The following is a 12238-nucleotide window of genomic DNA, read 5'->3' as shown; positions in this document are numbered from 1 at the left end:
TTAGAATAATGTGTGGCTTGGATCAGGGTCTGCATTTTAAAGCAAGGCTGGGGAAGTTTCTCCCAATTGTGTGGAGATGAAGCTCAGAAGAAAAATGGGAACATTACACAATGGGAGATCAAAGATCTCATGGTGGCGTTACAAATGGATGAAACTCAATGGTTAATCATAGCTGGAATAGACACAGTGAAATCAATAGACTGGACATGAGTAGGACTTAGGTGGCTATTGCCCATAGCTTTTTGGCGGGGAGGGGAGATACATTTTGGCTACACAGAAGTGTGTTCTTGTTATGGCTGTGTGCAAAAGAAGTTGTTTGTAGAGTAATGAATATATCTGAAATTATTATCCTTTGTAGGCAATGAAAATAAGCCAGTTCTGGTAGATTACAAGGCTAGGTTTCCTGCAGTGTCCAAGTACTTCCATATCAACACGTCCCATCACACATGGGGCAGTCCTAACCTATCCTTCATTGTGTCTTTCTGACAGTCACATTCTCTCCCAGGCCACCACTGCGGCAGTCCAGTATCCCACCCCAAGTGAGCTGGGTGGTGCGGAAGACTGACCTGACTATAGGGTCTCCTTTCAATGGTGCACCAGTTAAAAGAAAAAAGAAAATGCAGACCTGGCCCCAGATGAACCCCACCCAGGCTTGCCCAAATCCTCTGCCTGCTTTCAGTATCCAGAATTGAAAGGAGATGGGCTGTCTTGACTCCTTAGCAGCTGCCAGCATCTCTGCCACAAATGCTTCTGACCCCAATATAGTATAGCTGCACTGTGCGTAAGGCTCAGAGGTACTTGGGTAAGAAAAAAGATGACAGCCTGTTGGACTGAGGCTTTCCTTTTTAGCACTAGTCTTACATTTGAGTTTATATATATTTAAAATGAAAATACTGTCGTGTGGACCTTGACAGTTGCCCACCTATGCCAGGGGCTAATTCCGGGCCTGGTTTGAAGTATCTCTCTTTAAAAATAAAAATAATCATTTTTTTATTAAAAGTTTTTGATGTAAAATACAATAAAAGCCAAACTAACCTAGAGAAAAATAGGGGGGGTGGGTGGAGAGCAAGAATAAGGAAAGGAAGAAAATAAGAAGAGAGAGAAAAGAACAGAACGTAAATATAATGCCCTCTGTCACAATTATGTCTTAAGCTTTATCACACACACACACACACACACACACACACACACACACACACAGTGAACCCTTCCATCAATCACCTGGCAGCTTCCCCCAGCCTCCCACCCTGGAAGATTCCCTCTCCCTTGTCCCTCAGACATCACCTTTCTGTGTATAAAAGGTAAAGGCCAGCATGACTAAGCTGCTTCTGGTGAACCAGAGCAGTGCACGGAAATGCCGTTTACCTTCCCGCCGGAGTGGTACCTATTTATCTACTTGCACTTTGACGTGCTTTCGAACTGCTAGGTGGGCAGGAGCAGGGACCGAGCAACGGGAGCTCACCCCTGTGTATATATCTTCATTAATCCAAAAAGCTGAACTGTTTGAAGTCTGTCTCAAGTCTTTCCAGAAATTGAAGTGCAATGGGTTACTGCTCCAAGAGATGCCTTTTCTGATCTTCAGAGAGCACTCTTACTGTGGCTCCAGTAAGAAAGGAACTGAAGTCATAGACTCCCAGAGATGCTTGGTGGGTGAGAGAGTAATAGCTGATTATGCCGACGTAACACTTTCTGAACAGGAGCATAAATATCCCGCAGCGCACACATGAAATCATTGGTTGTAGTAAGTTTTTCTCCTGTTTACTTGCCAGAATATTTACCCTGTGGACAGCTCATAAGTCATTTAAATATGGCCGCATATCTCTCCTGGTGACTTGAAGCAATCTAGGTGGTTGGAATGCTTGGGACAACTCTTATTTCAAGATTACTTATGCACAGGCCAGAAAAGCGGCATAGGAATCGTGTTTTATATAGTCCTGAGCCAATCGAAAAGGAGACTTCAACAGTAGGAGCTACAGAATGTGACTGTTGTAACTTTAGCTTCTCTGGAAGAAGTGGGGTGGGGGGACACAACTTGGTTTTTTTGAGATCTAGAGTCTTGCATAACCTGTTGCCCTGTTGATGTGTCCTTCCTTCTTCCTTACAATATTGCTGCTTCTTACCAGGGGCCTCCCCACACCCCATTGTAGGCTTTGTGTTGTAGAACTTGCATTTCCATCCTTGTAAAAACAAAACCCATGTTGCACAGCTTCCACCGAGCTGTTGGAAAACTTGGCCTCGTTTCCTGCGAGCCTCCTGTTTCGTGTGCGTTCTTCCTTGCCCAAATGGCTCCCTTTCTTTCCCCTTGCAAAATGCTTGTTGCCCTCACCAGGGCACCACTGTTGCTCATACATCGGGTACGTTGTGCGTTGGCGAGGCATTGTTCCCAGGGAAAGGCCTTGAACCTTTGCCTAGGGGAGGCGTTGGCACTATATGCAGGCTTCCTCCGTTCCATTGCCTATGGAGTTGGCGGACTGTGAATAGAACGGCAAGCCTTGCCTCTGTGTCTTGACCTGGCATAAGAGTGGCTTTCTGTGGGTTGCTGCTGCTACTACTTGGGGTTCAAACTTCTCTGTGAGAGGGGAGCCCTGCAGTTTCTGGCTTTATAAGTTTGGCTGCCTCCTTATCCGACTGGGACCTTGCTTGCATGTTGCTTGGGTGAATGGTAGGGTGATGTCATTGCAGTGTTCCTGCTGTCAGCTGCGTGCTGATTAGCACATTTGGTGTATGGTTTGTATGGGTTATTAGCATAAGACATAGAAATGATGGTGTAGTTGCCAGGGGTGCAGTAACTTGTGGTGTGACTTGTTTTCACAGCTATTGTTTTGCATTCTAGATTGATGCTGAGAGTCCATAGGATTGCAACTAAAAGTACATTCAGATGCAGGGAATGCTGCCTTAGTTTCCCTGTTTATAATGCTAGTTCCTCTGTTTCCTCAGTTTCTAAGGTCCCTTTTATATACCGTACTGCATTACCAGCTGCATTAGGGAACTGCAGCTTTTTCATCAGCACCCCACCATGTCATGCTAAATTGCATCCGCATCACTCCTAGATGTGGTGTGACACAACAGCAGGCATGTCATCCCCGTTGTTGTTGTTTTACTAATGAACAATTCCGTTTCCCCCATGATTCACTCATGAAAACTGAACTTTACTGCTCTAAATTTCATCATGGGAGTGACTTGGGAAGTGCGGGGGGGGGGGGGGTGATCAATGAAAACCAAGGGGAAATTACAGCATAAAACTCCTGTGAATTTGTGGGTTAATGGATTTTTACTGGAAGCATATAGCACACAAATGAGTGCTAAACTTCCATTAGATTCCACAAGATTTCCAAAAGTGGGTTTTTTTTACCTTGTATGCTATAATGTTATTGTTTTAGATAAATAAATTGTTTAAATTGTTATTAAGGAAATGATTATTTTTCTCTTTCCAATAAAGTACAGCAGAAAACGTTATCAATGCTGTCTTAATCCGGCCTACATTACACTGATGTTGGCCATGATGCAGGCCGTAAGAGTAGCCTTCAGGTGGTTCAATGTAAAAAGTCCAGAATTCCTCAGCAGTTTTTAATTTCCATAGTACAATACTTCTGCTGACCTTCCAAAGAAAATGGGTGCATTCTCTCTCATTTGCCCATCTTTCTTTTAATATGGAGAAGTCTCTGCCCCATTTATTTTTATTTTACAAAATTCCAATTTGAGAAAGGTTGCAGTGGCATTCATCAAGATATCAATTCAGAGAATGCAAGCTGACTTGAGTTTCCAATTGAAATGTAATCTTCTCTCCTTTCAACCCTGCGTGTCCCAGGGTAGGTGTAACTATGTGTTCAGAATGGCCAAGTCTGCTTTCATTGTTGGCATTTTGCTCCTTTCCATGCTTGCAAATGCATACCCAGAGTGTATGCATTTCTAGCTCCTCCTGGCAATGTGCTGAAGAATAATACACCGCTGAAAAGCAGACTGGGGGGGGGGGGGCGGGGTTCCTTGCTTCTCATAAGCTGACATCTGATTCTGAAGCTGCCCTTTGGGGTGTGGGGGTGTTAGCGGAGATAGTTTTGCCATGGTCATTAAAAGGCCATTGATTTCTTTGCCATCTGATTTGATTAATGCAATGAATATTCTCAAGCTATCAAGTGGTTTGATTCATGGGTCACAACTCTGCGCAAGCAGTCGTAAGTGTATGCATTGGTGAAAATGGGTTTCCTTGACTCTGCAAGAGTGCCCATGAAACACAAGCACAACTGATCCCATAAAAACTGTTCTAATAGGGAATATCCAAATGAAGTAATTTTCATTTCCACCTTGTGGTTCCCTGCTGCAGCCTCCAAACATGAGTATGTCAACTTCATAGCATGTAAGAGAAGTAACTGAAGATCAGTTGTCAACAGGGTGGATAAAAATCAATGATAAAAAAATGGATTAAAAAAAATAATTAAATTTTAAAAATGTAAATTTTTTTTAATTTAAATTGGATTTTTTGAAATAAAATGCTTTTGGAGGAAAAATCTTTGTAAAGATGGTTTTCCATTTAAGTTACATTATAGTCCAAAGGCTATTCATCAGGAAATAAGGATTTGTTTAAAGTTTTTCATGTGTGCTAAACTCAGTCTGAGTTCTTTTTTTTAAAAAAAATTGTTTAACCACACCAGTTAACAAACATGGATACATATGCTATAATGTTATTGTTTTAGTTAAACAAATTGTTTAAATTGTTATTAAGGAAATGATTATTTTTCTCCTTCCAATAAAGTACAGTAGAAAAGTTGTCCAAATATAATTTGTTAATCCTCACAATAATTTCATAATTATCGGTCTATGTATATCTAATAGCATAACCAAATCAGTAATTTTTTTTATATGACTGTAAAAAAACTACTCTGAAAATTTTTTATTCCAAAAATGAAGCTTTCATCTGGTTGTAAATATTAAGATTATACCAGCAAGAATGAGTCTTTCTGTAAATTTTTTTGATTTAAATCAAGTCTTACTGACTTGTGATTTGTTTTGATTTAAATCAAATCAACCCTGGTTGTCAACAATGATTTTGCATACATTTTATGTAAACGTAGATGTGCCACTTTTCCACCTTGCTATTAGATCACAAAGGAGTTTGGAAGGTAAACACTGCTTTTCCTGTAACCACCGAAACTAATTTCTTTCAATGTTTCCCCTTTCTAACAACATAAATTGGGTCTTCTTTACATTGTTTCTTCTAAGTGTAAATTGTTTTGCTTTGATAGTTGTTGAGAACCAAGACTGTAGTGAATATGCACTGGACAGATTTAGACTCTGTTTCTGTTATGTCGCCTCCTACCTTTTTATTAGACATTGGATTTCAGCTGGGATGAACTTCAAGCCGCAAATGATCATACCTAGACATTTCCCCCCCAAAAAATGAGGTGCGCCCTATAGGGCGAAAAATACGGTAGTAATAATAATAATAATAATTAATAATAATTTATTATTTATACCCCGCCCATCTGGCTGGGTTTCCCCAGCCACTCTGGGCAGCTTCCAACAAAATATTAAAATACAATAACCTGCATTTAGGCTGAAACAAAAACTGAGATGTAGTGACTTAAAAAAAAATATCCTGAAGGACATATGAAACTTTGTGAGCAACACATATGTAGACGCCAATCATGGGATGAGCTAAGTGCTATGATAGTTGAAGGTAGTTGCTCAGTGGCTTTCTATTTCAATACTTCAGGGGTTTTTATAAATTAAATAAAATAAGGTAAAGTCCAGCCGAAATCAATGAAGCACTTTAAATGAGCAGAGCACAAACTATTTATTGAGCACTGTAAAGGTCATCCCTAAATTTTCTCCCTAGCCAGAGCTACTTGAATAGAGAGTGGAAAGAAGCAAGCAGATGTGGCTTCATTCTTCACTTAGTCTGCAATTTAATGCACTTATGTAATTGCTTCTTGGGAAAATGGAAAAGCAGGGGTCTAATTTTCTCCATATGCGTTCTGCACTTCCTACGATCATGTCATATTGTTTGGGAACAGATTCCGGTGATAGCTTCGGCTGGAGCATCGGGCAGCCGCGCTCCAATTTCACCTCAAAGCGTAACCTCAATTTTTGCCATGGTATCTCCCCACCCCCATTATTAATTTTTATTGAAGTTTGTGACATGGTTGTAGTGCAAGAAGTTCAGGCCTTCTATCTGAAATACCAACTGTAATGGATAAACTTTATTTCTTATTTCTTTTAGTGTTCAGAAAGAAGGTATTGGAGAGGCTCTTTCCTACTCCTGTTCCACCTGGTGTGGCTTCTTCAAGTGCAGAGAGCAGCACTGCTCCCAGAAGTCCAGTTTTGGAGCAGGGAGGTCCTGAGAGTACCACAATTTTGCAGCAACAGTCCAGTTTACCAGGTATAATATAGCTTGCAGATTGGGAGAACCTGTGACTTAACATTGGGAAATCTGTTGGACAACTGTCACCTTGAGGGAGGTGTTGCACGAAGTGAAATAAAATGATGTGCATTGTGCTTAGTTGCACAACAACAACAATAACAACAACTTATTATTATTATTATTATTATTATTATTATTATTATTATTATTATTTATACCCTGCGCATCTGGTTAGGTTTCCCCAGCCACTCGGGGCAGTTTCCAACAAAATATTAAGAATACTATAAAACATCAAACATTAACAACTTCCCTAAACAGGGCTGCCTTCAGATGTTTTCTAAAGCTCAGGTAGTTGTTTATTTCCTTGACATCTGATGGGAGGGCGTTCCACAGGGCGGGTGCCACCACCGAGAAGGCCCTCTGCATCCTTGCAATAAAGAGATGCTGCTGCAAAAGCCATTTCTTGGCTGGGGAGGGCGGGGTATAAATAAAATTTATTATTATTATTATTATTATTATTATTATCATCTGAGGTAGTGTCATACAGACCATGTTTAAGCACGGCTGTTGGGTTCAGACATAATGCCAAAACATAAAAAAGCCACTACTAGTAATCCAACAGCAAATGATGGATTCACATCATGGTTTGCTGCTGGAAAATAAACCATAGTTGGCCTGCTAGGCTGAGATCAGGCATTACTCCAAACCATACTCTGGCTAAACACAACATAGCTTAATAGTACATGTGAGCTAAGCCAATGTGGTAGGCATCGGTACAACCATTTGAACTCATTAACACAAGCCATTCAAATGTGTATTTTAAATACAGTGATATTTTATATATACATACTTTCTGTTCACTAACCCTTCCCAAGGAGATGAAACCACAGAATTCATGTGCTTACTGAGCATCTCCAATATCTAAGAATGTAGTTTTTAATAAAGAGAGAACATACTTCCTATTCTCTCTAATTGCATTCTTGGTGAACTCTTTATGAAACAGAATACCGTTTAGTGGCTTTTTACTTAACACTTTATTAGAGTTGTACATCAAGTAAACTGAACATAGACACCCCTGAGTTCAATGGGTTGCACCACATTTAACCCCTTGACTCATCCAGTGCAGAGTTAAATTTCCGATTAACTTAGTTCCAGCTAAATTTTTAGCTTTAATGTGGAAACATGATCCATGTTGATGTTGCAGTAACTTAGCATGAATTCTAAGCTCATGGCAGAAGATGCACATTTGGACAGGAGGACGCTGGTCTTGACTGAAAAGGTCCTAGCAACATCCTCTAAGAAGCTTGGGAAAGAGGGTACTTCAAAACACTCTTTTCTGCTGAGAGCAGCTTTTGCATCTCATTTGGAAACCAAGGACCCAGAGTCTGGAGGAAGAATGGGGAGGCGTACCATGCCAGATGCTTGAAGTCCAGTGTGAAGTTTCCACAGTCTGTGTTGATTTGGGTAGCCATGTCATCAGCTGGTGTTGGTCCACTGTGCTTCATTAAGTCCAGGGTCAACGCAGCTGTCTACCAAAAGATTTTGAGCACTTCATATTTCTTTCCACAGACGAGCTTTATGGGGATGCTGACTGGTTAGCCAGCAAACTTGCCTGACCTGAACCCCGTAGAGAGTCTATTTGCTGATTTCATTTAATATTCTAATTTTCTGGGATTGTTAATTTGGGGTTTTCATCAGCTGTACGCCATGATCATCACAATTATAACAAATAAAGGCTTGGCATATCTTGATTTGCATGTCATGAGTCTATCTCATATATTAGTTTCACCTTTTACGTTGAATTACTGAAATAAATGAACTTTCCCACGATATTCTAATTTTTCTAGTTTCACCCGTACATTTGACAATTGTAGGGAAGAATCCAGCTGGCAAACTAGGGAAGCTTTTGATTCCCCCCCCCCTCCCCATGTCAACTGATTCTCCCCTGCAAATGATCTCTGCACCTTCATTCATGTGGCCACGCAAATTCCAATTTCAAAGCACAAGACTGTAAACGTATACAAAGACTATAAACGTATATGTCACACTGGTAGTGAAGGCGGTACTCTCCTTTTCCGTACAATTTGGGAGTATTCAGGATAAACCTCTACCAGGAAGAACTGTAATTTTTTATTATTGGATATCCTGTCATTCAAAATTACCAGGAAACAGAAATCTCTTGTTATACAAATAATAAGAAATGGTATATGTCTCGCAAGAGTGGCATATTTATTGCTGGAACCAATAACCCAATGCCGCAATAAATCTTGATTTTAGCATGACCTTTCTGATTCAATGTAGGCGCATCTTCCTAAGTTACGTTTACATGAAATGATTATGTAAGTGCATAAATACCTTTTTCTTTTTCTTTTTACTACTTCAGCAGTACTGTTGTCTTAGACCTGGATAATGTTTGCATGCATTTTAGCATGCCTCTACTAGAAGAGTCCAAAGTTTCCCTGATTCCAAAGACTTGAGTATCAGTGATATATTGGCACACAAGGCAAACCTCCTCTATACATATTCATAAGGAATTTTGGCAGCACAATAATGGAATAAACAACTTTTCAGACTGATTAAAACAATTCGTTTTAGCGGTTAATTACTGTGGCAAGAAAGAGCAACGGACTGTAATTACTACATTGCAGAGCAGACTATGACATTTTAAATACCTTTCAATCAAGAATTTGTTTACTGGTGACTGATTTTATGATAACTATCAATGTGATTGTTGATTATTCATAATGTTCTGAGACCATTATTTTTTTCTCATCTGGATCCACAAACTGCTGTTTTTAATTCTGTCTCTGTTTGGACATCTTATCTCTTCCCCAATGCCTTCAGAAGGTTTTCTCTAGAAACCCCAAATGACCATTACAGTTGGGCTTTCTCTTCATTTGGCATCTACAATGGGGTGGAATAAATTGTTGCCCGACACACACACACACCCCTCAAATCTTCTGAAACTAGATAACAACATTACAGTGTTCTGGGTTTTGTTTTGTTTTTGTATTTTGAAGACCCATATCAAATTGTTCCTATGAAGGTATGTTTGACTTGTGACTTATCCAAAGAAGTTCAGATAAAGTCAGCATGCCCTTAGTTACTGGGATAAGGCCATACTAACAGTCTGTGAATGTAAGTGTAGAGGGGAGGGAGGGCTTGCCTGCAATAACTTCTTTGACAGCCTGTTCAATTCTCTACCTTAAGTTTAACATATAATCTTTAGAAGTTTAGAGTTGGAAGATACCTCCGAGGGTCATCTAGTCCAACCTCATGCAGTGCAGGAATCCTGCCCACAGCTGTCTCAAAGTTGTTGACCTTTTTTTTGGCAAATTCACACACACAAAAATGAAGTTTTTGAGCTACTTTTAAGCCAAGTCACAATTTTAGCGATTTCCGTCCAGAAACTGCTTCCGAATGCAGTATTCCGGATATGTCTGGGAAATTACGGACTTATGGCAACCCTAATATATGTGCTAGAAACCTTGTTTCTGAAAATAAGTAAATGGCTTTCTCTGATTTCAAAGCAGAAACCCCTTGGATATCATGAGGGAAGCAAGAGCCACCTTAAGCCTTCATTAATAGTTTAGGAGAGTAATTATTAAATGTGTGCCCATGAGAAACAAGTTAAAAAAGTGGAATCCTTTGCATGTTTTACTTGGAAGCAAGTCTTTCTATTCAGGAGGAGTTACTGCCAGCACCCTCTGAGCCTTCTAGAGGCTGCCCACTGTTTCTCCTCATGTTTCATTGCTCTGGCCGTTTCTAACAGGGCAGAACATCCGGCATCCGGTCAGGGGATTTTTGTCTTGTAGCCTCAGACCAGAGAGAGGAGGAACCAACACAGAGAGCGGATTGAAATGTAGCAGGCCACAGCTTTATCGGGGATGGCTTCACAGACAGGGCAAGGATCCAGCTTCTAACAACCCACCTAGCAAGAGACATGGCGATATTGCCTTCCCTCTGGAAAGGTCCGTCCAGAACAGTGAACCCTACAGAAACATGGAGAACGGGACCCTTTGAGAGCAGGGAATGTTTATACACCAACATGTTCTTGTGCAAGAGCTTCAGTAAGGGTATGCCTAGGCTACTGGAAATCTTGCAGATGCCGAACTTGTATCTCCCCAAAACCTTTTGCAGTTACGTTTTGGAACAAACTTTCTGCAGGGAAGTGAGCCTGCCTTTAAAAACCGCCTCCAGCAGAGTCTAACACCCTTTAACTTTCGCATTTGCTTCTCATTAATTCCAGCGCTTGATTTAACACCTCATTATTAATCAACAGTGATAGGAGAAATTGGCTCCAAGACTTGGCAGTTTGAGGGATTTAGCATGAATTTAGGGAAATGAATTTACTTGAATAGTTTCAATTAATTTTGCCTTGATGTCTTGTCTTTTTCAGACTGCATGATTAATCAGTTTGTATATCTTGGGCTGCATTTATTTCTGTTTTCCATTCGCGACCTCTAAAAGAGTTGGGTTTAGACAATGCGAGGCGCAGGGCGGGTATTTTGATGCTGTCAGAAACAAATAGGCAGCAGTGATGAGATGAGCACAAGGAATTCAGTCTCCTGAACCCTGTGAAATGTCCTAATTTCTTCTGCTGAACAAAAGAAATTAAGATGTCTCGTCAAGATCTATGGGAGGCCCTGCTCCTTGAAGTGTTCAGTGTGCACAGAAAGCTGACATGACCTCATGAAAGCAATCGTTGTGGGAGCAGGCGTTCCTTCAGCTCTGTTCGGTTTCTCAATAGCTATAGATTTAATGGCACAACTGAATTTTGGTGAGTGTGGCCAAATTCTATTAAAGCTGTCTCATTAAGATGCTTTTCAGAAGTGTACTGTAACTTCTTTGGAGTGGGGTTCCTTATGTTCCTTTCATCCACTCTGCAAGGTGATTTGTGAGAGAATTGCTGTCTTTATTAATGTGCACCATAGATCAGAGCAGCATTTAAGCTTAATTATTTTTTGCAGTAGCATTCCCAGCAGCGTTTATCAAATTTCATGGAAAACCAGAGACACACTGGGCTGCAGATCAGGTGCTGCAGTTGATAAGATGTAGCTTTTGGCTGTATCCGCACTGATGCAGCCTTAGTGACCGTATCCATGTGTTCATGTAGGTCCCCTCCTCCCTTTTCCTTTCTTTTAATTTTTATTCAAGCTTGAAAGAACAGGGAAAAAGCATATACAGAAATAAACATAAGCATTTTTAAACATTTTTTAAAAAACAATACTTTAAGAAGAGAAGGGGAAAAAGGAAAGATAAAAAATCATCTATTAGCTTAAAAAACAGATGTAAAATTCTTACTTCATAATAACATCCAACTTTTCTACTTACCATAAACCAACCTTTTCCCCAGTCTTCGAACCCTGTTTATGTAGTTCTGACAAGGTAAGTGGGAAAGTTCTGCGAAATTGTTCACATGAAAAAGCACAGCCATAATCAATTGGTGTACATTTCATTAGTTGGGTACCTCAACTTTTCTTAAAGAAGATAAACTGACCCCGTGAGTCGCCCCCTTCCCCCAGGATCCTTTTAACTGGGCACCACTGGTAAAGCAGATTTGTTGTTTTTATTCACATGGAACAATTTGTCAGTCCACCTGCTTCAGTCTGTGTAGCTTCTTCCTGCGGATGAGGGCAGCCAAACCAATTTTCCCTTATTTTTGTCTCTGCCAGAGCAGTGCAGCCAACTTGAATAAACAGTTTTGTTGTTATCTTCTAGGTGAAAAGCGTGTGAGTCTGCCTCCAAGGAAAATGTACACAGTGAATCCACCCCCCGGAGATTATGTACCAGCTGCTAATAACGAACCCAGCAATGGCAGCTCTGAGAGTGAAGACAGCGATGCCAATACTCCAGGTGAGACATTTTTCTTGACCGGTG

General features: G+C 40.5%; 1 protein-coding gene across 3 annotated transcripts in view; it reads left to right on the top strand.

Moving 5' to 3' along the window:
• The window catches only part of ERICH1 (glutamate rich 1), a 54445-nt gene that overhangs the window by 3893 nt on the left and 38314 nt on the right, over positions 1 to 12238 (top strand). For all 3 annotated transcript variants that reach the window (XR_013392369.1, XM_028722399.2, XM_077926381.1), the window contains exons 2-3: positions 6218 to 6376; positions 12080 to 12214. Coding sequence is in view for 2 of the 3 variants with exons in the window: in XM_028722399.2 (XP_028578232.2) it covers positions 6218 to 6376; positions 12080 to 12214 (294 nt within the window). In the remaining variant the exon portion in view is untranslated. The remainder of the gene's footprint in view (positions 1 to 6217; positions 6377 to 12079; positions 12215 to 12238) is intronic.

Source organism: Podarcis muralis, chromosome 3 (genome assembly GCF_964188315.1).
Source record: "Podarcis muralis chromosome 3, rPodMur119.hap1.1, whole genome shotgun sequence".
NCBI classification, from domain to species: Eukaryota; Metazoa; Chordata; class Lepidosauria; order Squamata; family Lacertidae; genus Podarcis; species Podarcis muralis.
The sequence above is the reverse complement of the archived record's forward strand: the minus strand, read 5'-3'. Positions and strand labels throughout refer to the sequence as shown.